The sequence below is a fragment of the Podarcis tiliguerta genome, assembly GCF_965153285.1.
Source record: "Podarcis tiliguerta genome assembly, chromosome: 2".
Classification (NCBI taxonomy): domain Eukaryota; kingdom Metazoa; phylum Chordata; class Lepidosauria; order Squamata; family Lacertidae; genus Podarcis; species Podarcis tiliguerta.
This window is the reverse complement of record NC_139535.1, coordinates 5707897-5734857: the sequence shown is the minus strand read 5'-3', so window position 1 is coordinate 5734857 and position 26961 is coordinate 5707897. Positions and strand designations below refer to the sequence as shown.

The following is a 26961-nucleotide window of genomic DNA, read 5'->3' as shown; positions in this document are numbered from 1 at the left end:
CGGGTGCCCCCCCCCCCTTTTAGTGGTCTCTTGGTGCAAAGTGACTGAAGAACTAGAGTCCAAAGCGAGATGGGGACATAATCTGTGGTTTTGCAGGGGTGGGATTAAGTTACATGAGGCCACGAGGGTCTGAAGTCTGGTCAGTGCTTGGATGGGGGACCACCTGGATGCTGCCTTTGGTTCCAGGACGGAAGAATGGAGGGTTGGGGGGAATATAATAAAAGAAATATTTAGATATCTGATCTGGGGCAGGGTGTGGTTGGGAGGTGACCAAGGCAGAGTTGCCCTGAAAGTCCACGATCCAAGGAGGAAGTTCTTCCACTGAGATGAAAAGTAGATCCCCAAAATATTTATTTTAAATTTTTATCCCACTCTTCCAAAGTTGCTCAGGGCAGCAAACATCAAAATGTTAAAACATTACCATTTAAAATGAGCTAATCTTTCTCGCTCCGCCCTGGATATAAATCTTCCCTCACCCCTTTTTCCCTGGTAGGGAGAGGGATGCCATTTTGGGGCCCGCCTCGGGTGTCAAAATGTATTGGGCTGGCCTTGGTGGGTGAGTTATGCTACGTCCAATGGGTCTTGGCAGAAAACAAGGTGATATTGGAGCCCTCCAGTATGTGGTATTTTGTTTTTTGTAGGCTTTGTAATTCTGCTTTTGTATTTCTGGAAAATCTAATAAATATTATTAAAAGAGAGAGAGAGAGAACTGCACTGATGGTTGCAAAGCACCCCAAATTATTATTTCTGTATTAGTATTATTTTATTGTATAATCGTAGAAGCTTGTAGACTGGGACCTATGTTAACATTTAAGCAGCTCTACCAGGTCTTCCATCGGTAAGTGGGTGCAGGTGGGGGTGGGTGCCCACCTTGAAAACAGGCCTCCGTGGGGAGGGGATCAATTTTTTTAAAAAAAGAATGTATTTCCAAAAACAAGAACAGAGAGAATTTTTAACCTTCCCTCTCTCGTTCCCCTGCCCCACTTACAACTTCATACCAAACACAACATGTATACACATACCATATGACTTTCCTTCCACACTTTTCCTGGTTCCTTTGCTTTTCTACTACTCTGCGTAATCCACATCTTTTTAACGATCCAATTTGTTATCTATTAAATACTCTTTATCTATTTCAACTATGCTGGATTTACACAAGACCTGCTAAGCTATGATTTCTCTAGACTGGTTCTTGAAATATTCAATAAGCATTATCCATTCCTCCTCATATTCCTTATTTCTGTTTTCTCTTATCCTGTTCGTCAGACCAGCCAGTTCAGTACATTCAAACATTTTACACTGCCATTCTTCCTGAGTTGGTACTATCCTTGTTCTCCACCTTTGTGCCAATAAGGTTCTAACTGCGGCAGTGGCGTATGGTAATAAACTCTTTTGTTTTGGGGGGACCTCCGTTGTTACATCCCCAATCTTTTTTTAATTCATTATTGTGATGGGATGAAGAGCTGCTTGTGTGTAAACTGCAAGTCCCTCAGAGTTTGAACAGGTTCTCAAACCTCTGCCTGTGACGGAGCCCCTCCAGCATGGCTGCGTCAATCGCTAGCAGAATCCGAAAGTGGTTGCTTTCGGAAACGTTTCCAACATAAAAGCTCCTTAACGGAAACACGTCTTCTGGACTCTCTGCGTGACAGTTTCCGGCGAGGAACGGGTGTCCCTATAGGAGGTCCTGAGACCTCCCCACTGTTTTCGCTGGAAGCATCTCTGAGCCATTCCTCCGACTCTCCTTCCCTTGACGTTCCTGTTCGCCCCCTACTGGTTCCCTCTTCAGGTGTTACGTCTCTCTCTACCTCAGAGAGCCTTGGCACCTCCTGTCCTGCCGATGGCAGTTCCCTGACAATTATATATAGTTTCCCAATATTCCTTAACGATTTTACATGACCACCACATTTGAATAAAAGATCCCTCAATTTTATTACACTTCCAACATAAACCTTTTTCTTTTTTAGACGTTTTTGCCAATCTGGTGGGTGTTAAATACCGCCTGTGGGCCATTTCTATCCTATTTTCTTTTATCTCGCATAACATGCCGTAAAATTAATACTTCTTTTCCACAACATTTCCCATAATTCATAATCAATATTGTGACCCACATCTTGTGCCCACATAATGCTTGATTTCACAAAATCCTCTTAATTTCCCACTTCAACAGCAGTTTGTACATTTTTTATAATACTTTTATATTTTTATCTAATAGGTCATTGGTAAACTGAGACTTTAGTTCTGCAAAGCCATTTTTCCTATTTCTCTTAAAACAATTCATGAATCTGACCCGATTTCTTAATTCCTCAACATTTCTCAGTAAGACATAAAGTTTCACTTTAAGTTAACCATTGCTTATCCATATTATCCATATTGATTCTTTTCCTGGTGGTAGCTTTCACTGGGGATATCCAAAGTGGTGTTTTTTCTTTCTAATAATTTTTTATACTTTCCCCATACTCTAAATAGGTTTTTTCTGATTATGTGATTTGTAAAAGTTTTATATATTTCCGCTTTTCCATACCATAGGTAGGCATACACCCACTTGCACCGATTCCAAAGCTGTGACATATGTGGGAACCTTGACCATTTTTTTGCAACCCGTGACTTGCTTCAACTGGTTCCTTGAAGAAAGAACTCATAACCCACCTACTTTCAGCAGCCAGAAACACCATAACCAGACACTGGAGAGACTTGTCAGGAGTAAGCATGGGCCAATGGTACCAAATACTATGGGAAACAGCCCTACTAGAAAAATTAACCAATAAAATGAAACTGACACGGGGACAAACAGAAGAAGACGCCTTCACCCCGGTATGGCTCCCCTTTATCACATACACAGCCCAACATGACAAGGACAATAATCCACCAACAGCATACAAATCAATATGGCTAACCTGATCCAAAACACCCACCCACCTCACTCACACACGGAAACAAAGATCACCACAGCCCATCACAAGCAAACAATCACACCCTAGGCCAACCCCAACCTCTCTCACCAGCAAAGGAACACAAGTGAACAACACAAGCAACGCTGACACCAAACTCTACATACATTAAACACAATAGAAACACCGCCACCCGACCCCACCCCCTTCCATTTTCCCTCTCTCCACCCCCCTTTTCTTTTTTCCTTTCTTCTCCCCCTAATGCCTCAACAAATGAAACGGATTTGTAAAAATGTTACATGGGGGGGGGGGGGAAATACGAGGCATTACACTTACTTCTGTAAAACAAGAAAATCCTTAATGAATAAATAATTTAAAAAAACGGGTTCCTTGAAGGATTTCCTAGAAACCACCTGATTTCCATTTCAGCCGGGGAAGAAAGCAGCCGGCAGGGGGCAGCGGAGGATAGAGAAAATGAGAAAGTGAGAAAGTACAAATGGGACTGTGGAGAAATGGGTGAGGGTGTCTTGTGGCAGAGAGAGAGCATCAGGGCAGGAATCTACCCAGGAAACAAACACACAAACACCAGTGTTAATGAAGGATGAGGACTTTCTCAGCGAAATCTGCCTCCGTTCTTCAATTCCTGTGAGAAATGTCAGTCAAGCAGCCTGAGATGCAGTCACTTGAGATTCCTTTGCTAGCTTGGCATGCAAACAAAATTTCGATTATTGGAACTTGCCAAAGACTGTTTACTGCACCCTCAGATATTCTTCTTATAAGTAAAAATTAAAACAAACATTAAAAATAAAAAGGCCTTGTTCTGGCAACTGCCCTGGGACTTTCCAACCTGACTCAGAGGTTGCTGAGGGGGCAGACGGGGGCAAAGTCCCCTGGGAAACAGTCCAAGTTGGAACAGAGAAACACACCAAGGACGTTTTTATGCCATCTATTTGTTAGACTTGATATTATGTTTCCACACAATACCAAGAAGGAGACAAACATAATGTCAGGAGAGATGTCCCTGCAGGTCTTGAGAGGTGGAGAAGCCTACAAGGATCCCGTGTGGGGCTGTGGTTTGACTGGGATATGGGAGCCTGGGAGTCCTGGGTTCAAATCCCCCCGCAGCCATGAAGCTCCCCCAGGGACCTTGGGCCTGTCAGGGCCGTTATGAGGAGAACATGAATGCCACCTGGATAGAAATATTCATTTTTTGAAGGCTAGTAAGATGCCTTTTGCCTGCCAGAAATGGGACCCAGGAGTCCTGGCTCCTGCCGAGTCTCCTCCCAAAGGGGACCCAGGAGTCCTGGCCACTTGGCCTTGAGGAAGAGAGCTGTGGAGGCTCAGGGATTTGTTCTGCATGCTGAGGGAGACGGGTCTTTCCAAGGCTGGAGGGGGCCCAGGCCAGGCCAAGAGGGACAAATGCCAAAGGTCTCCCCATCTGGGCGCTGAGGGACATCGTGGGGAGAAAGAAAACGTCTTCCCCTGAGCGACATTTCTGCCTGCCGATCTCCCAGTCAGGCAACCTGATCTGTGGGCTGCTGTGTTTTTCGGTTTCTGCCTTGCATGGCTGCTCTCCCTTGCACCAAAGGTCTCCTCTGCAGGGAGGGAAGCGGGGAGGCTGAGGCAGCCCCACCCGGCCTGCTTGTCGGGGACGGAAGCCATTTTGAGGAGGGCTGGCAGTGAAGCAGAAAGGGAGGGGAAATGGCTGCCTCCTCCTTCCTGAAAGGGCTGCCTCAAGCAGCGGCTTTGTTATTTGTTCATCTACATGCCACCATCTCCCTAACTTGATTCAAGGGTGGTTTAAAACCACATAACAAAGCTATCCAGCAGGAAAATAGAGCTACAGGCAATGTCTAAAGTCCTGAAAACTTTTTAGAAAGTCTGTGAAGAAGAAAACATTTTCCTCCTGGCCGTTAGTTGTTGTCGCCCACTCCACCTCCAGGAAGAAGGGAAAGGAGAGGGAGAAAAGTCTCCACAGAGGAGAGCAGGGGAGGAGAAGGAGCCTCAAGCCAGCGAGGACTTTCTAAAACAAGACTAGCACTTTGAATTAAACTCAGAACCAGACAAACAGGCAGAGGGTCTTTTGGCCCTGGTGAGATTTGGCCCTAAATGAGCTGCGGCAGTGAAAATCCTGTCAGGTTTATCTTGTAGCAGCTGAAGCATCCCTACTGTATTGGGGAAAACACCACATGTTACAATAATCCTGTCAGGAGGTGAGCAGAATATGGATCCTTGTGGGCAGACTATCCCTGTCCAGAAAAACTAGATGGAGCAGGTGAAAAGTGAAGCATAAGACGTCCCTGAGGTGACTGAGCCCATTGAGTCCCAAAAGTGGGTCCAGGAGAGCCCCCCTCAAAACAGCCAGCCTCCTTCTTCACAGGGACTCATCTTGCAACCCTGAATTGTTGCTGTGAATAATGGCCAAGAAGAGACGGACTCTGAGAGAGTCACTTTAACCGGGGAAACAAGAAGAAGAGCCTGGGTGCTGGATCCGGCCAAAGGCCCCTCGAGTCCAGCCTCCCGTCCTCACAATGGCCGACTGGATGATGCCTCCTCTTCTGGGGAGCCCCAAAACAGGCCCTGAGCGCCAGAGCCACACTCTGCCCTCCTCCTGGGCCTTCCAGAAAGGGGGATCCAGAAGCATGGCTGCCTCCAAATGGGGAGCAAGAGCGGAGCCATCATGGCTTGGGGGCATCCATAGCCCTCTCCTCCTCCTCCTCCATGAATTAGACTCAACCTCTTTTAAAGCCAGCCAAGAGAGATTCTGCAGCAGCAGAACAAAATGTGTCACGTTTGTCAATGGGGGCAAATGGCCTCTCCCTGAGCAGCATTTGCGCCTCGTTTGGGGAGGGAGGTTCAGTTTCTTGACCCTCATCCAGCCCATCACTGACTCTAGACGCTGGTCCAACTTCCCCTCAGTCTCTCCCTTTCTGCAAATGATTATGGGGGCTGTTTTCTCCAAATATGCTTTGAATATACTGTCACACAGCACCCCAGTCTCCGAGAGGGGCAAGATTCCAGGGGATCCAGGCATTTACACAGAGAGTTGGGTTTCCTTAGAAGGAGGGATGGAAGAGACAGCGGTGTCTTTAGGGTGTGCCTGGGCAAGGAGCGGCCACTGCTTGTCTCTCTCCTGATTTCTTGGAAAAGGCAACAGCTTCTGTGTGTGTCCCCTGCTTAGCTCAGGTTTCAAACGTTCAGGCTCCTGGAAGTGGGATGTGGGCCAAGCACTCTCTGGGCCAAGCACCCAGCCTTGGCTCAGGGCCTTCCAAAAGAGATTTGGCAGCCGCTGGGTCTTGCTGGCTGTGCAAAGGGGGCTCTCTCTCTCTGTCTCTCTGTGTGTTTTGACTTCAACCCTGAGGTTCAGCCCTAGTTGCAGCACTGAGCATTTCTTTACAAGGCACACAATTAACCGCCGGAACCCCCTGCCACTAGATAGAGGGTCACAGGAGAAGAGCCGGGCTGCTGGATCACCCCAAAGGGGCCCATTGAGTCCAGCATGGTGGTCTCCCAGTGGCCACCCAGATGCCCCAGTAAGGAAGCATGCGAGGAGGACGGAAGAGAGACACCCAGCGAGTGGGATGCTAATGCATTTACTGCCTCTGACAGCGGAGGAAGAAGGGGGCCATCTTTGAAGCCATGCAAGGGCTTCTTAAGAATAGGACCCAGGAGGTTCCCCTGCACTGACTTGGGCCACGAGTCCACCTCGCTCCGGATCTCACAGCCCCTCTTCCAAATTTAGAGAGGGAGACATTCCCAGACCCCTCTGGAGATGCGGGGACTGAACCTGGCCCCCCCCCGGCAACCCCCCTCCGCCCTCCCAGGAAGAGCTGTCGGGGGAAGGAGGGAGGGAGGGAGGGAGGGAGGGAGGCGGCGATTCCCAGCGAGGAGCTTCAGTCACTTTCTCTTTCCCTCTCCAGCCTCGCTCCCAAACTTGCGCCTCGAGTTCTGCCTGGCGACTGATGCCGCCACCTGCGCGAAGATTTCCGATTGGTGGAATATTTCCCCTCGGCCAATCCCGGCTCGCTCTGCTGCTGGTTCCGCCGGCGGGGCAGAGAGCGGGTCTCAGAGTCGGAGGGAGAAGGACGTCGCTGGAGGAAGAGGAGGAAAAGGGAGCTTCGTTTTGGGGGGAGATGGGGGTCCTCCTCCTCCGCTGGCCCCCCCTGATCCTGGGGGCGGCTGCCCACCTGCTGCTGCTCCTGGACTGCGCAGGTAAGGACTCTGCTCTGGGGCGGGAGGGGGGAGAAAATAATTTCCACTAAGCCCTTTTTTCTGGGGGGGGGGGACACGACTCTTTGTGAATTGCATTTCGTGGGCACTGAAAGGGCGATCGGGGAGTTTCTTGTCCGAAGCGGAGCCGGATCCCTTCCCAAACATCTCATTCCCAGACTTGGCTTGTTTTGTATGCCGCCCGGGGCAGGGGCCGCTTCACTCCTTGGCTCGGGGCTCAAGCAAAGAACAAAACAAAGCTTGAAGGTGTTGGCAGGATTCATGGGGGGGGGGGAGTGAGTCGCCTGCCGCGCCCCCCGCAGCTTCGTGTTGACTCTGGTTTGTGAGTTTGTGAGTGTGTGAGAGAGATACGGATACAGTACAGTCTTTCCTCTTCTATTTTTACCTTCCCTCTTCTCTTCTAACCCTCAGCCGCTCTTAAAAACTCAGCTCAAAACTCTGGCGACCAGCCTGGAGGTGGGAGCTGGACGCGTGTAGAGCTGACTTCATTGCGGGGGGGAAACGTGTGAATAAGGGGTCCCCACCCGCAATTCCCAATGTTGTTTTGTTCAGGAGTTTCCTTTCACAGCCACATTCATAATCAGGTTCTCCTGCTTTACAATTGTAACTCCCCCCCCCCCAAAAAAAACCTTCCTTTTGCCTGTCAGAAATGTAGATTTTGTAAATTATGCAGGGGGCTCCTCTGTGCCATTTCTGTACAGCCCCTTTCACTACGTTTTGTACGCTGTGTATCTGAAGAAGTGTGCATGCACACAGAAGCTTATACCCAGAACAAACTTGATTGGTCTCTAAGGTGCTACTGGACAATTTTTAATTTTTTTTTATTTCAACTGCGTCAGGCCAACACGGCTACCTACTTGAATCTTTATTGTAAATAGTTTGTGTGGTTCTCTAATGGAAAATGGTATGAATATACTGTTGTTGTTGTTTAGTCGTGTTTAGTCGTGTCTGACTCTTCGTGACCCCCTGGACCAGAGCACGCCAGGCACTTCTGTCTTCTACTGCCTCCCGCAGTTTGGTCAAACTCATGTTGGCCGCTTCAAGAACACTGTCCAACCATCTCGTCCTCTGTCGTTCCCTTCTCCTTGTGCCCTCCATCTTTCCCAACATCAGGGTCTTTTCCAGGGAGTCTTCTCTTCTCATGAGGTGGCCAAAGTATTGGAGCCTCAGCTTCACGATCTGTCCTTCCAGTGAGCACTCAGGGCTGACTTCCTTAAGAATGGATCGGTTTGATCTTCTTGCAGTCCATGGGACTCTCAAGAGTCTCCTTTTGAAGCGAAAGGAAAGCCCAATGCTGTAAAGAAAAATATTGCATAGGAACCTGGAATGTAAGAACCATGAACCTGGGTAAGTTGGATGTGGTCAAAAATGAGATGGCAAGAATAAATATTGACATCCTGGGCATCAGTGAACTAAAATGGACGGGAATGGGCCAATTCAGTTCGGATGACCATCATATCTACTACTGTGGGCAAGAAACCCGTAAAAGAAATGGAGTGGCCCTCATAGTCAACAGAAGAGTGGTGAAAGCTGTACTGGGATGCAATCTCAAAAATGATAGAATGATCTCGATACGAATCCAAGGCAGACCTTTTAACATAACAGTAATCCAAGTTTATTCACCAACCACTGGTGCTGAAGAAACTGAAATTGAGCAATTCTATGAAGACTTACAACACCTTATAGAAGTGACACCAAAGAAGGATGTTCTTCTCATTATAGTGGATTGGAATGCTAAAGTAGGGAGTCAAGAGATAAAAGGGACAACTGGCAAGTTTGGCCTTGGAATTCAAAACGAAGCAGGGCAAAGGCTAATAGAGTTCTGTCAAGAGAACAAGCTGGTCATCACAAACACTCTTTTCCAACAACACAAGAGATGTCATGAAGTTACACAGTTTTAGCAGAAGGGTTATTAAGAATGATATGAACATTAAGTGTTAATGCGTTTAATTGGGAAATTGAAAATTAAATTGTATTATGATAAATTAAAGATTAAATTGAAGAAGAGGGAAAGGATTTGTTGAATTAGATAACTTGAACTAGAATACAAAAAAGGGAGGTGCGGGGAAGTCGAGGAAATAAGCTAATGAAAGATGTGGATATAAAATTTGGATGTGTGTTTTTACTTGTTTCTTTTCTTTTTTTATGTTGTATTGTTGTATTGTTTTTATTCCAGTTTCTATTGTGGATGTATTGTTTGTTGAATTTATGTATTCCCCACCCCCTTTTGTTTATTTTTTATTGTCTTTCTTGTTATAAGTATAAAATACCCAATAAAAATCTTATTAAAAAAACAACAACACAAGAGACGTCTCCACACATGGACATCACCAGATGGGCAGCATTGAAATCAGATTGATTATATTCTCTGCAGCCAAAGATGGAGAAGCTCTATACAGCCCAAAGAATAGCAAGGAGAGACAAGAAGGCCTTCTTAAACGAGCAATGCAAAGAAATAGAGGAAAACAACAGAATGGGAAGAACATTTCGTACAAAGATTACCATAATAAAGGACAAAAGTGGTAAGGACCTAACAGAAGCAGAAGACATCAAGAAGAGGTGGCAAGAATACACAGAGGAATTATACCAGAAAGATATGGATGGCTCGTACACCCCAGGTAGTGTGGTTGCTGACCTTGAGCCAGACATCCTGGAGAGTGAAGTCAAATGGGCCTTAGAAAGCATTGCAAATAACAAGGCCAGTGGAAGTGATGGTATTCCAGCTGAACTATTTAAAATTTTAAAAGATGATGCCGTTAAGGTGCTACACTCAATATGCCAGCAAGTTTGGAAAACTCAGCAGTGGCCAGAGGATTGGAGAAGGTCAGTTTACCTCCCAATCCCAAAGAAGGGCAGTGCCAAAGAATGCTCCAACTACCGCACAATTGCACTCATTTCACACGCTAGCAAGGTTATGCTTAAAATTCTTCAAGGAAGGCTCAAGCAGTATGTGGACCGAGACCTCCCAGAAGTGCAAGCTGGATTTAGAAGAGGCAGAGGAACCAGAGACCAAATTGCAAACATGCGCTGGATTATGGAGAAAGCTAGAGAGTTCCAGAAAGACATCTACTTCTGCTTCATTGACTATGCAAAAGCCTTTGACTGTGTCGATCACAGCAAACTATGGCAAGTTCTTAAAGAAATGGGAGTGCCTGATCACCTCATCTGTCTCCTGAGAAATCTCTATGTGGGACAAGAAGCTACAGTTAGAACTGGATATGGAACAACTGATTGGTTCAAAATTGGGAAAGGAGTACGACAAGGCTGTATATTGTCTCCCTGCTTATTTAACTTATATGCAGAATTCATCATGCGAAAGGCTGGGCTGGATGAATCCCAAGCCGGAATTAAGATCGCCGGAAGAAATATCAACAACCTCAGATATGCAGACGACACAACCTTGATGGCAGAAAGTGAGGAGGAATTAAATAACATTTATTGAGGGTGAAAGAGGAGAGCGCAAAATATGGTCTGAAGCTCAACATCAAAAAAACGAAGGTCATGGCCACTGGTCCCAACACCTCCTGGCAAATAGAAGGGGAAGAAATGGAGGCAGTGGGAGATTTTACCTTCTTGGGCTCCACGATCACTACAGATGGTGACAGCAGCCACGAAATTCCGAGATGCCTGCTTCTGGGGAGAAAAGCAATGACAAACCTAGACAGCATCTTAAAAAGTAGAGACATCACCTTGCCAACAAAGGTCCGTATAGTAAAAGCTATGGTTTTCCCAGTAGTGATGTATGGAAGTGAGAGCTGGACCATAAAGAAGGCTGATCGCCGAAGAATTGATGCTTTTGAATGAATATACTATCTTTAGTTTAAAAGTTGTTTGTTGCATAAAAATTCTCAAAGTAGCTTACAAAGCTTTAAGAACTAAAGAGTAAGACCTGTTATTTCTCTCTTGAAGCCTCTCGATATGGGGGGCTGCCCCCTCACTGTGTCTGCTACAGGGCTGGGCAAAGGGTGGTGGAGACCACTGGTTCCTTCAGATTCCTCCTCACTTTGGGGTCTCACGTGTGACTCATTTTGTAGCTCTTTGTCTCCCAGCCACTGAGCAGAACTGCCTGTGTTGTTTAGCCAGATACCACAACCAGAGGCAGCCTTGCTCTGAGCTCTTGTGGTCTGAACTGGGGGGGGGGGGGAGCCCCTGCCCTGGGAGGGCTGGCCTTGGAAGTGGGTCCCATTTGATCTTGCCTGAAAGGAAACCAAACCAACCATCAAGGCATATGTAATTCAAGCAAACGCAACTTGCAGGTTTTCGCTTCCTTGAACTTTGTTTTCCACAGTAGATCTCCCTCAGAAGGTGGTAGATTCTCCTTCCTTGGAGGTTTCTTAGCAGAGGTTGTTTGGCCATCTGCCATGGATGCTGCAGTCGAGATGCCAGCGTCGCAGGGGGGTTGGACCCTCAGAGTCCTGTCTATGGTTGTTTTGAGATGAGTCACAGGCCAAACTCAAGCGGGCTTCTTCCTCCTTGAGGGTGAAGTTGTCCAAAGTGCATTCAACACAATTTTCACAGGGTCCTCAAGGACCACCTCTTTCTATATGAATCTACTCGGACCCTGAGATCATATTCTGAGGCCCTCCTTTCTGTGCCGCCTCCTCTAGAGGTCTGGAGTGCGGAGGGTTGCAGCAATGTGAGAACAGGGCCTTCTCTGCAGTGGCTCCCTGTCTGTGAAAGGCTCTCCCCAGGGAAGTTCGCTGGCACCTTCATTATACACCTGTTGACTAAGTCAGGCAAAAACATTCCCTTTTAACCAGGCCTTTGGTTGATTTGATTGACATCCTTTTAAAAGTGTGGGGGTTTTGTGTGTGGGGGGGGTAATTGGCTTTATTATTATTGAATATTTTGTGGTTTTATATTTTGATTTTGTTCTGTCAGCCGCCCTGAGATCTCCGGGTATAGGGCGGTATTTTCTTTAATGTCTTCATTGACATCCGTTTTTGGTGAGCTGTAGAAGAAGAAGATAGGGCGGTATAAAAATTCAATAAAGAATAATAATTATATGTCCCATTTCTGCTACCCGAGGCAAAACAGGAATAGCCTGCTCTGCCCCTTTTAGCACTGTGCCCCTCTACCTTCCGCCAGGGAAATGCCCCATCTCTCGCTGAACTCGACTCAGCTTTTCTGTCAGAGGGGGGTGTTCTGGTGGCGGCAGGTATGATGCTGAAAGTCTTTGTGAGCTGTTTCTGTGGGTCTCGGATAATCTCTAGGCAGAGAATGGGACAGGTGTTGGAATGAAGGCCTCATCTTTATGCCCAAATCTGTGAAGTCTTTCTTGGTACTGACAGTTTATAAAATTGAGTTTATATTTCTACCTTCCTCCCAGAGGAGGCCAGGGAGGGAATTAAGGGGCTGCAGCTGTTTGGAGGGCCCTCTCTGTGGGGCTCATCCTGTACTTTAGAGATTACGAGGACCAAGGAGCCTTGCCTCTTTCCTCATGCGCAAAGGAGGCACACAGCCCCCTTGGTACACATTGACTGTGACTTGGGAAGAGGGTTAAGGAGTGTGGGGAGTGAGCAGAAACAGCAAAATCTGCTGATTGACGTCCACAAAAGTTACCGTATTTTTTGCTCTATAAGACGCAATTTTTACCTCCTAAAAAGTAAGGGGAAATGTGTTGTGTGTGCATTTTATGGAACGAATTCAGGTTGCGCAGCTGTCCCATAAGCCAGAACAGCAAGAGGGATCACTGCTTTCGCTGTGCAGCGATCCTTCTGGCTGTTCTGGCTTCTGGGAAAGCAACGCAAAGCCTCTTCAGGGCAGCGGGAAGAACGCTCCCCCTGCCCTGAAGAGGCTTTGCGTGGCTGTTCAATCCCTCTTGTTCTTCTGGCTTTGGGATTCAGAATATTTTTTTTTTTGTTTTCCTTCTCCAAAAACTATGTGCGTCTTATGGTCTGGTGCGTCTTATAGAGCAAAAAATACTGTGGTTGCTTCTGATGGGGATCTGCTCTGGAGACTCATTAGGCCCCCTGGTGGCCAGAGCTCTGTCCCCCTTCCTGTGTTCCATCTCGTGAAGGGGCAAGTGGGGGGAAAGGGGATGTGGGGCCACATGTTGAGACCTGACCCCAAAGTTGCATTTGCCCTCCTGCCCCTGCTATCCCTGTGGGGCCTTCTTTCTCAAGTGGGGAACCCGCTCTGTGGGTGGCAGCTCAGACCATTGAAAGATTGCAACATTGAACCATTGAAACACCGATTCTCAAAAGGGGATCCAGGAAGAACCTCGGAAATCACAGGCCAATTAAATTTATATCTCCTTGGAAAACTGGTGGAAAGTGCAGGAAACCAGCAACTGGAATGCATTTACCTTGAAGGATTTCAACTGTATGCTGGAATCACACCAATTATATATGCAGAAGGCAGAGAGCTCTTTTTCTGCAAGGTTTTCCCAGTACTGAAAGAGCTTTGCAGCCCTCTGCCTTGCATAAGAGACTCTGGCGGGTTCTCTCAGGATCTTGTGGGGCTCTCCTGAGTTCCCAGGAGATCTTTCCAAAGCCTCCCAGAGCCCAGGAAGCAAGACCCAGGTCAGACCTGCTCAGTGCATGGCTCCAGAAGGTCATGTGGTGGGGCGGCTCCAAGGGAGTGGCTTCCCTAGGCCCGTTTCTGCAGATATGAGCCATCCCAGTCAGGGCAGACAACTCTGAGCTACCTGGACCAGTGTTCTGACCCAGGAGGAGGCAGCTTGCTCTTCTCCCAATATATGGATTTTGCTTCGTCTGGTCTCCCCTCCATCCACTTCCCAGACCTGAGCCTGCTTAGCTTCCGTTTGGTGCCTGCATCCTGAGCCTTCAGACCATGTTGTGGGAGCTCTCATCAGCTTGGCGCTTGCAAGTGGGGGGCAATTCCTGCCCCGTTGGCAAAAGGGGAGGGGCTGGCCTCTGTTTTCCCACACGGAGCCTCAGCAGAGACATGCAGAGATTTAGTACTGCCTGGCAGAGCTTTTTCTCGCCCTCTGCTCCATGGGCTACACTGAGGAACTTTTTTTTTTCATTTTCTTTTGTATGAACTTTTTGCAACTGTTCTTATATGTTCTTTCAATGCTGATTTCAAATCTTTTGTACCCCAGTATACTGTGTATCCCAAGAGAATACATTTTGTTGCATACCGCCAACGGTACAAAGATATATGTGTCACTTTCAATGCTATAGATGTCATGTTCAATGCTGGTTTTAACCTTCAAAGCCCTATACGGCCTAGGACCCTCGTACCTACGGGACCGCCTCTCCTGGTATGCCCCATAGAGGAACCTACGGTCTTCAAATAAAAACATCTTGAAGGTCCCAGGCCACAGAGAGGTTAGGCTGGCCTCAACTAGAGCCAGGGCTTTTTCGGCTGCGGCTCCAACCTGGTGGAACGCTCTGTCACAAGAGAGAAGGGCCCTGCAGGACTTGACATCTTTCTGCAGGGCCTGCAAGACAGAGCTGTTCCACCAGGCCTTTGGTCAGGGTGCAGCCTGACTCCCTCCTTTGGCAATCTTTACAAAACTTTAGTTTATGGTTGCCATCAATTTTGATTTTAATTAATTTTATAATGTTGCACTATTTTAGTGTTGTTAGCCGCCCTGAGCCCGGCTTTGGCTGGGGAGGGCGGGATATAAATAAAATTTATTATTATTATTATTATTATTATTATTATTATTATTAGTATTATTATTTATTATTATTATTATTATTATTATTATTAATAATAATATAAGTCACTTGCATTTATACTCATGTTGTACTACTTTGGCTATATGTTTAATAAAATATTGAATTCTTGCATTGTGAAAAACAAAGATTATGGTGAAAAGTGAAAAACATGAATTGAAAAAAAACCTAGAGCTTATAGAACAAAACCAACTTCAGATATAAAATCAGCACCTCGAAATTAGGTTAGAACAACTGCAGGTGTCAATGCAACAAAAAAATTGTTCCCCAGTTCTATTGTTGTTGTTACTTATATTTATATCCTCTCCCCTTCTCAACTCTCTGATTCTTAGGCTGCCTCTGCTCTGCCTCCTCTGTGTTTAAGGGCAGGTCTACAAACTCCCCCAAAGCCTGATAAACTTTGGATCTCCTAATTTATTTATTCCCCCCCCCCAATTTTTTATTCATTTTATAACACAACTTAACAACACAAACAGAAAAACACAAACAAATTCTTGTCTTATCCTTATTTTTTCTAAACATTGTTAGGTGAGCTTCCCGAAGTCCCCTGTATCTGATTTTCATTTTACCTCATCTTTAACAGTTTACATATATCATAATTTTTAACCATTTTTTAAATCACACTTACTTTTACCATAAAAATCTTCACATTTTATCCCTCACAAGTAATAATATTTTAAAAGGCACTATGTTCTACTTCTAACCCTACAGCCTATATCCACTTCCATTTGCATATTTTTTCAAATATTCTTTAAACTTCTTCCAATCGTCTTCCACCGTCTCATCTCTCTGGTCTCGGAGTCTCCCAGTCAGTTCGGCAAGTTCCATATAGTCCATAGATCTCCTGACTCAGGGCTGCTGCCTGCGATACAGCAGGATTAGGCCACTGCCTTCATCTGCAGAACCCCTAACTCTCTGCCCCCTTTTCTCTTCCTTTCCAGGCTCCACTTCTCACTCCCTGCGCTACTTCTACACAGCCGTGTCTGAGCCTGGCCAGGGGCTGCCCCAGTTCATCATTGTCGGGTACGTGGATGACCAGCAATACGTTCAGTATGACAGTGACACCAAGGAGATGCTGCCTCACGTCCCCTGGATAAGGAAGGTGGAAAAGGAGGATCCTCAGTACTGGCACAAGCAGACTCAGGTCGCTCAGGGCAATCAGCTGTGGTACAGGGGGAATCTGCAGACTCTGCAGAATCGCTACAACCAGAGTGGAGGTGAGTGGAAGGCAGGAGAGAAACAGTCACACACTCCCCCCCTCCATAACGTTTCCTCCAGGGGCCAGGATTGCAGGGAGGGGGCAGCTGGGAGGAAAGGAAATGGAGGGCGGGGGTCTCCACCCAGGGCAGAGGCATCTCCCCTTCCCTTCATGAAGGTCTTAATGGGGGCAGGGATGGGGTGGGGTGGGGGACAAAGAATGAGAATTGGAGGGCAGAGGACACCCCCCCCCCCAGTATGACACACTCTGGACCTGCACATCCTACCAAGGAAATGTCTCCATTGTCCGCCCCTCCTTCCATGCTAGGCTTGGCTTAGGCCTTCTGAGGTGGAAATCTGTCTAGTTCATTTTCCTCTGGGAGGGGAAGAGAAGGGTGGGGATCCTGAGGCTGAGACAAGCAAGCCTTGAGTTCGGGTCCTGCTTAAGGAGAAGCCAGCTGCCCAGACAGAGGTGCTGATTGGCTGACCCTTCTGACCATCACCAAGCCCCTCCCACTCCCTGGCACAGTGTTGAAAGAGAAGCCTTTTTAAGGAACACAAATGGACTGGGTTTTGGGGGGTCAGAGTGGCAACTACATGGTTAAAACCATAAGCAGGGTGGGCAGCTGAAGTAGAAGGGTAGACAAGAGCCCCCAAGACCCCCATACCTCCAGCATTCATTATACAGTGTACTTACTTTATTCTCTAACGGTCTACACTTAGGGAAGAATAGCAGGACCCTTTAGAAAGGTCTTCCACCCCCTTTGTCCAGTTATGATGATCTCTGCCACACTCCTCCCCCTTCCTCATCCAGCCTTGGAACTCTTACAACAGGAATCGTTTAAATTTATTATAAGCTGGTAGACCTCTGGCCAAAGCCTCTTGGCACACATTTTTGCTTTTTAAACTTCCTTCTGAAATGAGTCAAAAGATGTTCATCCTTTTGAGATGTTAGTTGTGTGAAAGGAGCCAGCATGCTGGAAGGGTGGGGGGAGGCATTTGTGTTTAGCCCCAAAGCTGAGTGACTCCCCCCTCTAACTGCAATTTTGGAGCAGAACTTCAGAAGTGGGAACCTCTGCTGGGTCTGGAGGGAGATCTCTCTACGATTTTGCACCTTTACCTTCCAGGCTTCTACACTCACTTCCTAAGCAGGCTCCCTGCTTCAGGACTTTACCCCTAACAGCACCACAACACCTTTCCCAGCACTTGCCCCCTACACACGTGTAACGCCCAGAGAGGCTGCTTCAAGAGTCCTGTTTTCTCTGCTCACTGAAATGCAGTCTTGGAGGAGTTGGCATTGCGTGTGCTTTGAGGATAATCCTTAATTTAGCTCTACATCAGACACTCAACATTTTAAAGACCCAATTCTCATCTAAAGTTTTCTCTTCCTATCAATAGAAAAGTTCTTTTCGGAGAAGTGTTTTTATCTAGTGGTGTAACAATACATGACAATGATTAGCTGGAGAAATCCTACCCTGTTTTCTTCTCCAAATCAATTAAACAGACATGTTATCCTCCTGCTCCTTATCATTTTTAGAGAGTCTCATATTGGAACTAGGAGTTTATCAACATTTGGCAGAACATTTTTTCGCTGTATTTATTTTCATTTTGTCTAATAAAATTTTATTTTGTTTAATAATATACCACCTCAGTGCATTAAAATTTCTAAACAGGTTTGCTAGAAATATTAAAATTATCGGAAATACAGTTTAAAACAATAGACAAGTCCTAAGGTGTCTGGAAGAGCTTACTTCCTAATAAATACGTTTATGGTTGATGCTTTAAGATGCTTTAAGATACTCCTAATTTTTTCTCTGCATAATTTTCAGCATAAATAAAATAGAATTCTACAATAGTTCAAAGAATCATTGGATTGTAGAGTTGGAAGGGAACCCAGGGCTCATCTAGTCCAACCCTCTGCAGTGCAGGAATCTCAGCTAAAGCATCCATGACAGTTGACCACTCAGGCTCTGCTTGAAAACCTCCAAGGAAGGAGATTCCACCACTTCCCAAGGGAGCCCTTTCCGCCGTTGAGCAGCTCTTACCATTAATATGAATGGAGGGCAGGGACAGAGGGAACGGACCCAAAGATTTCTGTTTCCTGGAACAGACGTCTAGTCTCCATGCAGCTGAAGCCACTATTCCATGTTGCAGGGACCCAAGGGGCAAGCGATGTCCGCACAGAACGGGGGTGGGGAACCTGTGGCTGTGGGCCAGTCTTGGCCTGCCAGGGGGTAGGATTTGCCCCATGAGCAGAAGTAAAATCCTGCTCAGTTTGGCAGGACTTCATGTTCCGGATTCAGGAGGGGATTTGCGTCAGAATGTGGCTAAAATGAAGGGCTTCCCCTGGAGATGAGAAAGAAGCAGTTTGCCAGCTACCCAAAGGGCTGAGTGCAAGACAGGCAGTGCCCCTTGTGCTGCAGTTCCCAAGAGGCTGTGCCCCTGCTGGGTGCTTGGAAACCCCCTCAAGGGCTTTTGGAAGGTGGGTGAGATTGACGGGTGGGCTATGCTATGATGTAAGCTTCCCCACCTGTGACACAGAATAATGGAGGTGGAAGGAGCCTTGCCAAAGGTGTCAGCCCGAGTTTGTCCAGAGCCCTCTGGGGCCTTCGTTTGCCTTGTCAGGCTTGCAAGGAAGAAACCCAGGGGGTCAGCTGAGACCAAGCCAGCGCTGCAATGGGCAGGTCTGCTTTTCTTGCAGTGGGATCAGGCCTGGCCTTGCCTTGCAGGCTTCCTCTTGGGCTCCTGTGAATTCTGCTTCTCCCCCTTTTAAAAATGGGGATTGGGTCCCCCCTGAGCCCCTGCACCTATCCATGGAAAATGCCCCATAAATGTCACCAAGGGGCGCCTCTCGTTTCCTGATCATTTCTTGCAATTGCTTAGCTCAGAAAATCCCAAACTAATGAGGCGGCCACTTCAAAGGTGCCACGGACAGCCCTGGAAATGTTATCTGATTCTATTTAAAAACAGTGTTGAAGGTATAGGTGTATCAGGATTGATCCCACTTAACATCTTGAGGAAACGGGAGGGGAGTGAGCTTCATTTATAAAATGAGGGAGAAAGCAATTTATGCTGAAGAAGCAATGAGACAAAGCAACTTCCCTCCAAGCAAAAGCTCCATATCCAGACCAGCTGGTGGGGTTTGTGGTTTGGTTTGGTTTATTTTCGTAGGCCAACCACAAACCATTGTTTGAGTGCATAAAAAGAACTATTATCACCTTGGGACATGGTCTTGGAAAAGATTCTTCTTCTTCTTCTTCTTCTTCTTCTTCTTCTTCTTCAATATGTTGAGTAGTTCTAGAGGGAGGACTCCAAAGTAGTAGCACTGTTACAATAATTCTACTTCCCAGAGGGGCAATCTCCCTTCTCCTCCCCCTGCACACCTTTCTGGGGCTTCTCCCACCCCCCAGCTGATTTGTGGGGAAGGAGATGGGGAGAAAGTCCCAGTTGTGCAAGTAAGACTTGGTTTTTAGACTAGCTGTGTTAGCTGAATCCAGCCCAGGATTACAGCCCCGTTGAGAAAGGCTTCTGTAATGCAAGACATTCTATACCCAAACTCAATTCAGCTGTAAGCCAAAGGCTCCTGAGATGAAAGCGGAAGCCTAAATCAGAAGTGAGAGCAACCTGGTGTCCTCTGGGACAGCCTCTCCTCCATTGCTGAGCTCCCTCAGGCTACACAAAGACCAACAGAACTCTGTACATGGCCAGGAGCAACCATTACCAATTCCCATCCTGTCTTGGGGTGCCGGACGTAGCTTCTCTCTATGGTTTTGTTGTGGGAAATCAAAATGGCTGTCTGCTGACCCTGCTGGCTGGCATGGAGGAGACAGGGCTGGGGTCCTCAGCACCAGTGGGCCCTGCCAGGGGTCTGGGGTCTCAGCGGGTGCCGGGTGATGCCACCTGCCAAGTGAAAACACCAGATTAATGCTTCAGATACTGGAATTGAAGAGCAGATTTAAAAGTCACGAGCATTAGCATATATAAGAACATTCCACAGTTATGTGGTCTGAATGAGAGCAGAATAATCTATATTTCCATTTCAACCAGTTGTGACTGAAGTAACAGAGGTCAAAATTTATCCATGGCACCTCTTTCCACAGCAATAAATGGGATGTACTGAATCTTTGAGCTGCCTTCCAATAAAGTCAGTTGATTCGACTCCCATTCGACTCACGGAACCGTTAGAAAACCAAGGCGCAGCTTCCTGCACTCCATCAGAAGCCGCGTTGGAAGTTTGGCTTCCAAAGAACGTTTGCAAACCGGAACACTTACTTCTGGGTTTGCGGTTTATCTGGGTCTATCTATCTATCTATTTAAATGTTATTGTTGTTTTTTCGAAGATTTTGTGGTAGCCCCCTGGGGTGGGCAGGAGGGTGCAGGGACCCGCCATCTTTGACAAGGGCAGCCTGGCTTCTGCTGAGAAGGGGGGCCATTTTAAAGTGGGGCAAACCCCCCTTGCGGCTTCCCTTTCCCTCCCAGGCTATGAGGAAACTTCTTTTTCCAAAGGCCCTTCCATGACTTTCCTCCTTTTAGGGAAAAGGTCCTTGATATGGAGAAGCTGAGGGGAGAGAGATGGAGGGGAAGAGGAGACCTTCTCTCTTGAAAGGGCCCCCAATGTGTGGGTGTCCCCCTTCCATGTTGCCCCTTTCCTCTTTCGGGGGGGGGGGACAGGGGGCAGCTGAGGCGTCCCTCCAAAAGGGGCAAGATCCAGAGGAGCAGAGCTGGGGGGAAAGACAGACAGACTGTGACCTCCGACCTGCAAGGGATGCTGTCAGGGAAGAGTTAGAAGTTTCCAGTTTGTCAGAGGGAGAAAGCATTCCCCAAGGGGGGAGGGAGAGCAGTGAATCTAATAGAAGGGAGCAAGAGGAACAACAGGGAGGGACCGGCTGTTCCCAGGAAAGGCAAGGGTTACGTTCCAGCTCAGATTTGGAGGAGGGGAGATACAGGCCAGCTCTAGCCAGGAGGTTAGAAAAAAGAGCGGGAAAACGAAGGGAAAGGCGCCTTCGCCATTTTGAGGGTGGCTGGTCACGGAGAAGCAGAGCTCAGAAGGTATCTGAAATAAGTGACTCTGAGGAAGAATAGTTAAGAACCGTTTATAAGATTATTTTGTTAATACGCAATAAAAAGTTATAAAAGAACAAGAAGCGTTTGTGTGGTGATCTGAAGAGGACAACGACCAGTCCTGACAGATGCTCCCCGCCCCTCCCCCGCCTCCAGGGAGTTGGGAGAATCCACTAGGAATGGGGGGGGGGGAGAAAGTGTGGGGCAATGAGAGAGAGAGGAGGGCAATTAAAGGGGGGGCTTCATAGGCTCAGGATTGTAGTGTTTGCCTCAGTGAGCCTTCAAAAAGATACAATGCTGGTTGATTTTTCTCCCCTCTGACTGCTGCCTCTTCCCTGAGTGTGAGGCAAATAAATCCTTTTTCCTGGGCTCTTTTGCTGACGGGGGGAGGGGCTGCTCTGACCCCCCTTGACCTCCTGGGCCTCTTTTGATCCTTCCAGGGATCCACACCTTTCAGCAGATGGTTGGCTGTGAGCTGAGGTCAGACGGGCGCAAAGGAGGGTATTTGCAGTACAGCTATGATGGGAGAGACTTCATCGCCTTCGACAAGGAGACCCTCACCTGGACGGCAGCTGATACAGGGGCCCAAGTGACCAAGAGGAAGTGGGATCCTGAGGAGGCCTGGAACCAGTACAGTAAGCGCTACCTGGAGGAGGAATGCATTGAGTGGCTGCAGAAATACCTGGACTATGGGAAGGAGACTCTGCTGAGGACAGGTGAGGGGGGGCAGTGGGGAGGGGGGCTCAGTGGGGCAATTTCCCTTCAAGCTTCCCTCCCCCCCTTAACAGTCTTCCTTTCTGGACCAAAGAGCAAACACTTTTCTTGGTGGGGGAGGCAGAAATACGTTTGGGCCTCTGGGAGGTGAAAGGGGGTCACTTCAGAGTATGTTTGGGGGGGATGCTTAAAAACAGCCCCCCATGTCCCTTTGACTAGAATAAGGGATGGCAAAAGACAAATGGGGGAGGGGGTAGAAAGGGGCCAGGAAAGCAAAATGCGTTTTAAATTTAGTAAAAAATGAAATGGACAGATTTGAGGCGGGATACAGAAAAACCTTTTGCCTTTACACTTGGGTAGGGGAAAGTGGGGCTGATTGATGCAGAAAAATTCAATCTCGTATTTTATGTACCAAAATGAGTCAAATAATTAAAAAAAATGCTTTATGCATGGCATAACTAATCAATAGTATAATAGCAATCAAAAGAACCATTAAAGTTAGAAGATAATGAGAATATAATGACTTGAGCAAAAAATGGGTTTTGTTTCATTCTGCCCCACCTACGGGGCACTTTGATACAGTGGATGGGGCCCTTTGATACAAAGCGCAAATTGTATGAGAATGGTAATTATTTACAAAAATTTAATGAAAAAGAACAATTTTTATTGTGAGAGCTCATAATCAGCCCTATAATTTGTTACTTAAAAATCTAAATGACGTATCAAAGTGTTTCACACATATCATAGACTTTATGGCAGGTTTTCTTAACAAAACTTCAAAACTTATACTAATCTTTCCTCAAACACATATCCATTAAAAAAAAAAAAACTTGGGAAAAACTTTAAAAAGTATAAGAACTCACATTAGGTAGTCAAAAAATAGTAATTTAAACAAAATGCTTATAAAAAATAAAATATTTCCTTAACGTTTAGCTTCTGTTGCACATTAATGGAAGCTAAACGTTAAGGAAATATATTACTTTTTATAAGCATTTTGTTTAAATTACTATTTTTTGACTATCTAATGTGAACACACTATATCCACTGAAGTCTAAAGAAAAAGCATAAAGAGATGATGTTTGAGTTGTGCCCTTTGAGAAATTTGGTTTTGGCAACTGCAAAACAGCATCCTTGAAATCAATGCTTGCCTTATCTTCTACAATGGGGAAGATCTTTTTTCTTTTCCTTCTCCTGCGATGAGGCTACATTTTAATATTTTAATGTTCCATTATTTTAATGTTGTATTTTATTTTTGTTTTTAAGTTGTAGTCATTCATTTTGTTTTTATTATTGCTTGTAAGCCGCTCTGAGCCCGGCCTTGGCTGGGGAGGGCGGGGTATAAATAAAAATTATTATTATTATTATTAAATGACTTTGGCCACATAGTCAACAACAGTTTTTTTCTTTTCAAATTTCATGAGTAGGAAATCAGTTTAAAGATTTCATGCAAACTTGTATATTGGGGCACTATTGTACACTAGCGGGGCACTTTTATACGTATCAATGTGCCCCGTGTCTTAGTGTATCAAAGTACCCCAACGGACATTTACATAAAACTAACAATTCATAAAACCACTGAACTTACTTAAAAATCACATGTAATCCTGATTACCGATTATTTACCTTAGGTATTATTAAATCTTAACTAAACGACGAAAAACAGCATTGGAACACTTTTACATTTCACGTAATTTTTTAGTTGGCCGCGCTAAAAACACACCTACTCCCGTCAAATGCCAATGGTGAACTGGCAGGCCGCACGGTTGCAACTGTCATACTCACACATGTATAGACACGTTTTAGTGATGCCACGACACGAATAATGTTTCTCGATATTGAAATATTGTTGGTGTATCAAAGAGCCCCTTGCATCAATGTGCCCCACCTCCCCCTACATACTTATGGGGAAAGTCTTTGAAACTAAATTAATTAACCTTTTTTAAAATAGAAAATGTGTGGGGAGCCCATAAAATATGGATGCCGCCCCCTCACTAAGTCTGTAGGTTAGCCACTCGTGGCCTAGAAGCAGAAAACCTGCACATAGTGAGAGAGTATGGGAATTCCCTCTGCTACTTTCTTATATTTTTTATTTGTGAGGAATTTTACTTTTACCCATGGGGAACATTCAGAAGTGTCTTCTTCCCCAACCCCGTGCCTTGAAATGGTACAGTCCACTCTTCTGCCTTCAGGAATCTGGCTCAGGGGCCAATCAAATGATCAAGTATTTTGACTGGCTTTCTTCCTGTCTCTATTAGCTTTGCTTATATCAACATTAATTTAAAATGAAACAATACTAGCACCCTCCCTTTTTGAGGAATGACACATACGTATTAGCCGTGCTTAGAGAGATCGGAGCAAATTCATCTATGGGGGCCTGGTGATAATTCACCCCAGAGACACTGAGCATATTTCTTGAGGTTGAGGATTTCGCTCCAAAAATCCACAATGAAGCGTTTTCAAGAGTGACAACAAGGGCAGGCGGGAGAACTAGAAAGGAGCTCTGTCTTTCCCAGGGCTGTTGGCTTTGCTCACTAACTATTGGGCTGAAAAGTCCCGGAGAGCAGCGAGTCCAGCATTTCTTCCCCCTCAAGAGAGGAACCAGGATCAGCCTCAGCTGCCCTCAGTTCATGACTTGCAACTTGGAAGGATCTGAATGAATCCTGCCATTGGGGACCTGGTGAAATTTGCCCCTCAGCCTAGAGGCAGCTCCCTGGGACTATCTTGGAACCACAAGTTGTCATGTTTGAGTAGTGTTAGAGCTTTATCAAGATGATAAACTAATTTAATTTGTACCCAGCCCTCCATCCCAAAGGAGTCTGCTTTGGCAAGCAAAGGATAAAACATCTACAAACAGTTCCAGCATAGACACTGACTGGGGAAGACGCCAAGGGAGGTTGAGGAATCCCATTTATACTCAGTTCTTTTTAATTTCTGGAGATGTGAGATTCTGACTAGGTTGCCCCTTGGGTCCCTGCTCCTCTGCTCTTAAAAAATGCAGGATTCATTGAGGCTCCCGTTGTGGATGTCTATCATTAACCTCAATGTGGCCCTTTTTGCAGAGGCTCCGGTGGTGAAGGTGACCAGGAAGGCAGACTATGACGGCCTGGAGACCCTCGTTTGCCAAGTCCACGGCTTCTACCCCAAGGAGATTGAGGCCAACTGGGTGAAGGACGGGGAGGTCTGGCAGGAGGGCACCCTCCGAGGATTGGTCGCCCCCAACTCGGACGGGACCTACTATCTCTTGCTCAGTGTCCAGATCGACCCCGAGGAGAGGGAGCGCTTCCGGTGCCGCGTGGAGCATGACAGCCTGGAGAAGCCTCTGGACGTGGCCTGGGAGAAGGAGCCTGGTGAGAGACAGACAGAGAGACAGACAGACCAGGAGGGGAAGGGGTGGGGAACCCCAACTGGATCCTGTCTATGTCTCTGGAGCAGCGGTTCTCAACCTGTGAGTCCCCAGATGAGGTTGGACTACAACTCCCATCATCCCTGAGCTCTGGCCTTGCTAGCTAGGGGTGATGGGAGTTGTAGTTCAACAACATCTGCGGATCCACAGGTTGAGAAAGGCTGCTCTGGAGGGAAGCAACTGAATCAGAATCTGTAGATTTCAGCAGAGATGCAGCCTTTTCTGGCAAGTTTCTCATAGGCCTTGAACTCAAATTGGATGTCATAGGTAAAAACTGGCTGCCACCTTTTTGCCTTTAAGCCCACGCAGTTTTGATGTCACAGAATGTGGACAGATGTGTTATTTCTTCAAAATCAAATTATCTCCTCCACATGGCTGACTTACTCACACTCTCTGTGTCTGAAAAAGGGGCAGTGAACTTAAAAGAGGGAGCCCGGGACTGACTGTCCTTCAGAGTGAAAAAGATTCTCACTCGTTCCTCCTCACAGTCAGGCCCAGCTAAAAAAACTGATACTCATTTCCACTCAGCCCAGACACCCTCACACCGCTGGGAAGATCAAGCAGGAATTTTAATAACAACGCTCGTCTCTCATACTCTGCCAGGAAAGCTGCACCTGCAGAAACCAAAGCAGAATGTCTAAAAGCAAGACTTCCTTTTCCCCAGCAGGAGCACATGAACGCACATCCCCACCCCCACCCCAGACTCTCCTTCTCACAGGCAGGCAAGCGAGAATTATGGAAGCGGCCCTTGAGCCAAAGACTCACACAGGGAGGGCAGAGGGGACCAGGGCTCACTCACCAGCGCTACGGACTTCAGAGATTCTCCACAAACAAAAAAACCTGGACATTTGGCCTCATTTTAAGAATCTGTCTAGACAGACATTTTAAGTCTGAAAAAGAGGGCGTGTCCAGGAAAAACTGGACGTATGGCAATCCTACACAATATGCTACTTCCTAAGGACTTGTGCCTCCCCTGAAGGCCTGTAATTCTGGGCTCTGGGGTGTCTCAGAGGGGAGGGAATCCCTTCCTCTCAGGGTCAGGACAGAGAAGGCTGAAGCGCCTGAGCAGGAGGAGACCTGCTTTTAAGTCTTGAGTCTGTGATGAAGCAGGTGTGCCTGTCAACTGTCTTCCTTAAATGAATTGGTTATTTTGAAGACCTCTAGTGCTGGACTCTGGTGGAAAAAATCTCCTTTGTATCAGGGTCACTAGAGAGAGGACCCTGGCCTGTCAGGAGAGAGAGAGAGAGAGAAAGAGTCCCTGCTTTGCACACGTAAAATCCTCCTGGGCTCATAGCTCAGCATCTCCACTCAAATCTCCTGCTTGAGGCCTTGGGGAGCTGCTGCCGCCAGTCTGAATAAAAATGTCTCTTGTCTCCTTTCAGTCAACCTGGGGCTCATTGTGGGTGTTGTGGCTGCTATCCTGCTGGTCTTTGGGATCTTTGGGATCATCTTCTTCTTCATCCGCAGTAAGTAAACCCTGGATGTCTTTGCTGCCTCTCCTGTGTCCTTCTGTCTTCCGACTGGGAATGTGCTGTGTCCTTCCGACTGGGAATGTGCTGGTGGAGCCTTCCTGGAAACTGCCCCTTGTATCCCTACAGAGACCCCTCCCCATAAAACACTCTCTGAACATGAACCAAAACTCCTGTTGGTCATTGCTTTGCGCTCACTCTGTGCTCAGGAAGTTCACTTCCCACCTAATGTTTTAATCAGTCCTAAGCCTTCAGTCCTGTCAGTCCTGTGCACACTTAGCAGGGAGCCTTATTTACAAATCTTTAGGTGCCAGGCAAAAACATTTCTCTCTAACCAGGCCTTTGGCCTT

The 26961-nt window shown here is 46.7% G+C and overlaps 2 protein-coding genes across 5 annotated transcripts in view; both read left to right on the top strand.

Annotated features, from left to right (window-relative positions):
- The window catches only part of LOC310670714 (major histocompatibility complex class I-related gene protein-like), a 118296-nt gene that overhangs the window by 52111 nt on the left and 39224 nt on the right, over positions 1 to 26961 (top strand). The window lies entirely within an intron of this gene.
- Positions 6836 to 26961, top strand: part of LOC310670666 (major histocompatibility complex class I-related gene protein-like) — a 63675-nt gene continuing 43549 nt past the window's right edge. For 3 of the 4 annotated variants that reach the window (XR_014507606.1, XM_083426313.1, XM_083426312.1), the window contains exons 1-5: positions 6836 to 7100; positions 15709 to 15984; positions 21466 to 21741; positions 24799 to 25086; positions 26525 to 26608. Coding sequence is in view for 3 of the 4 variants with exons in the window: in XM_083426313.1 (XP_083282439.1) it covers positions 6851 to 7100; positions 15709 to 15984; positions 21466 to 21741; positions 24799 to 25086; positions 26525 to 26608 (1174 nt within the window). In the remaining variant the exon portion in view is untranslated. Of the gene's footprint in view, positions 7101 to 15708; positions 15985 to 21465; positions 21742 to 24798; positions 25159 to 26524; positions 26609 to 26961 lie in introns of all 4 variants that reach the window. The other variant, XM_083426314.1, reaches the window with a different exon arrangement.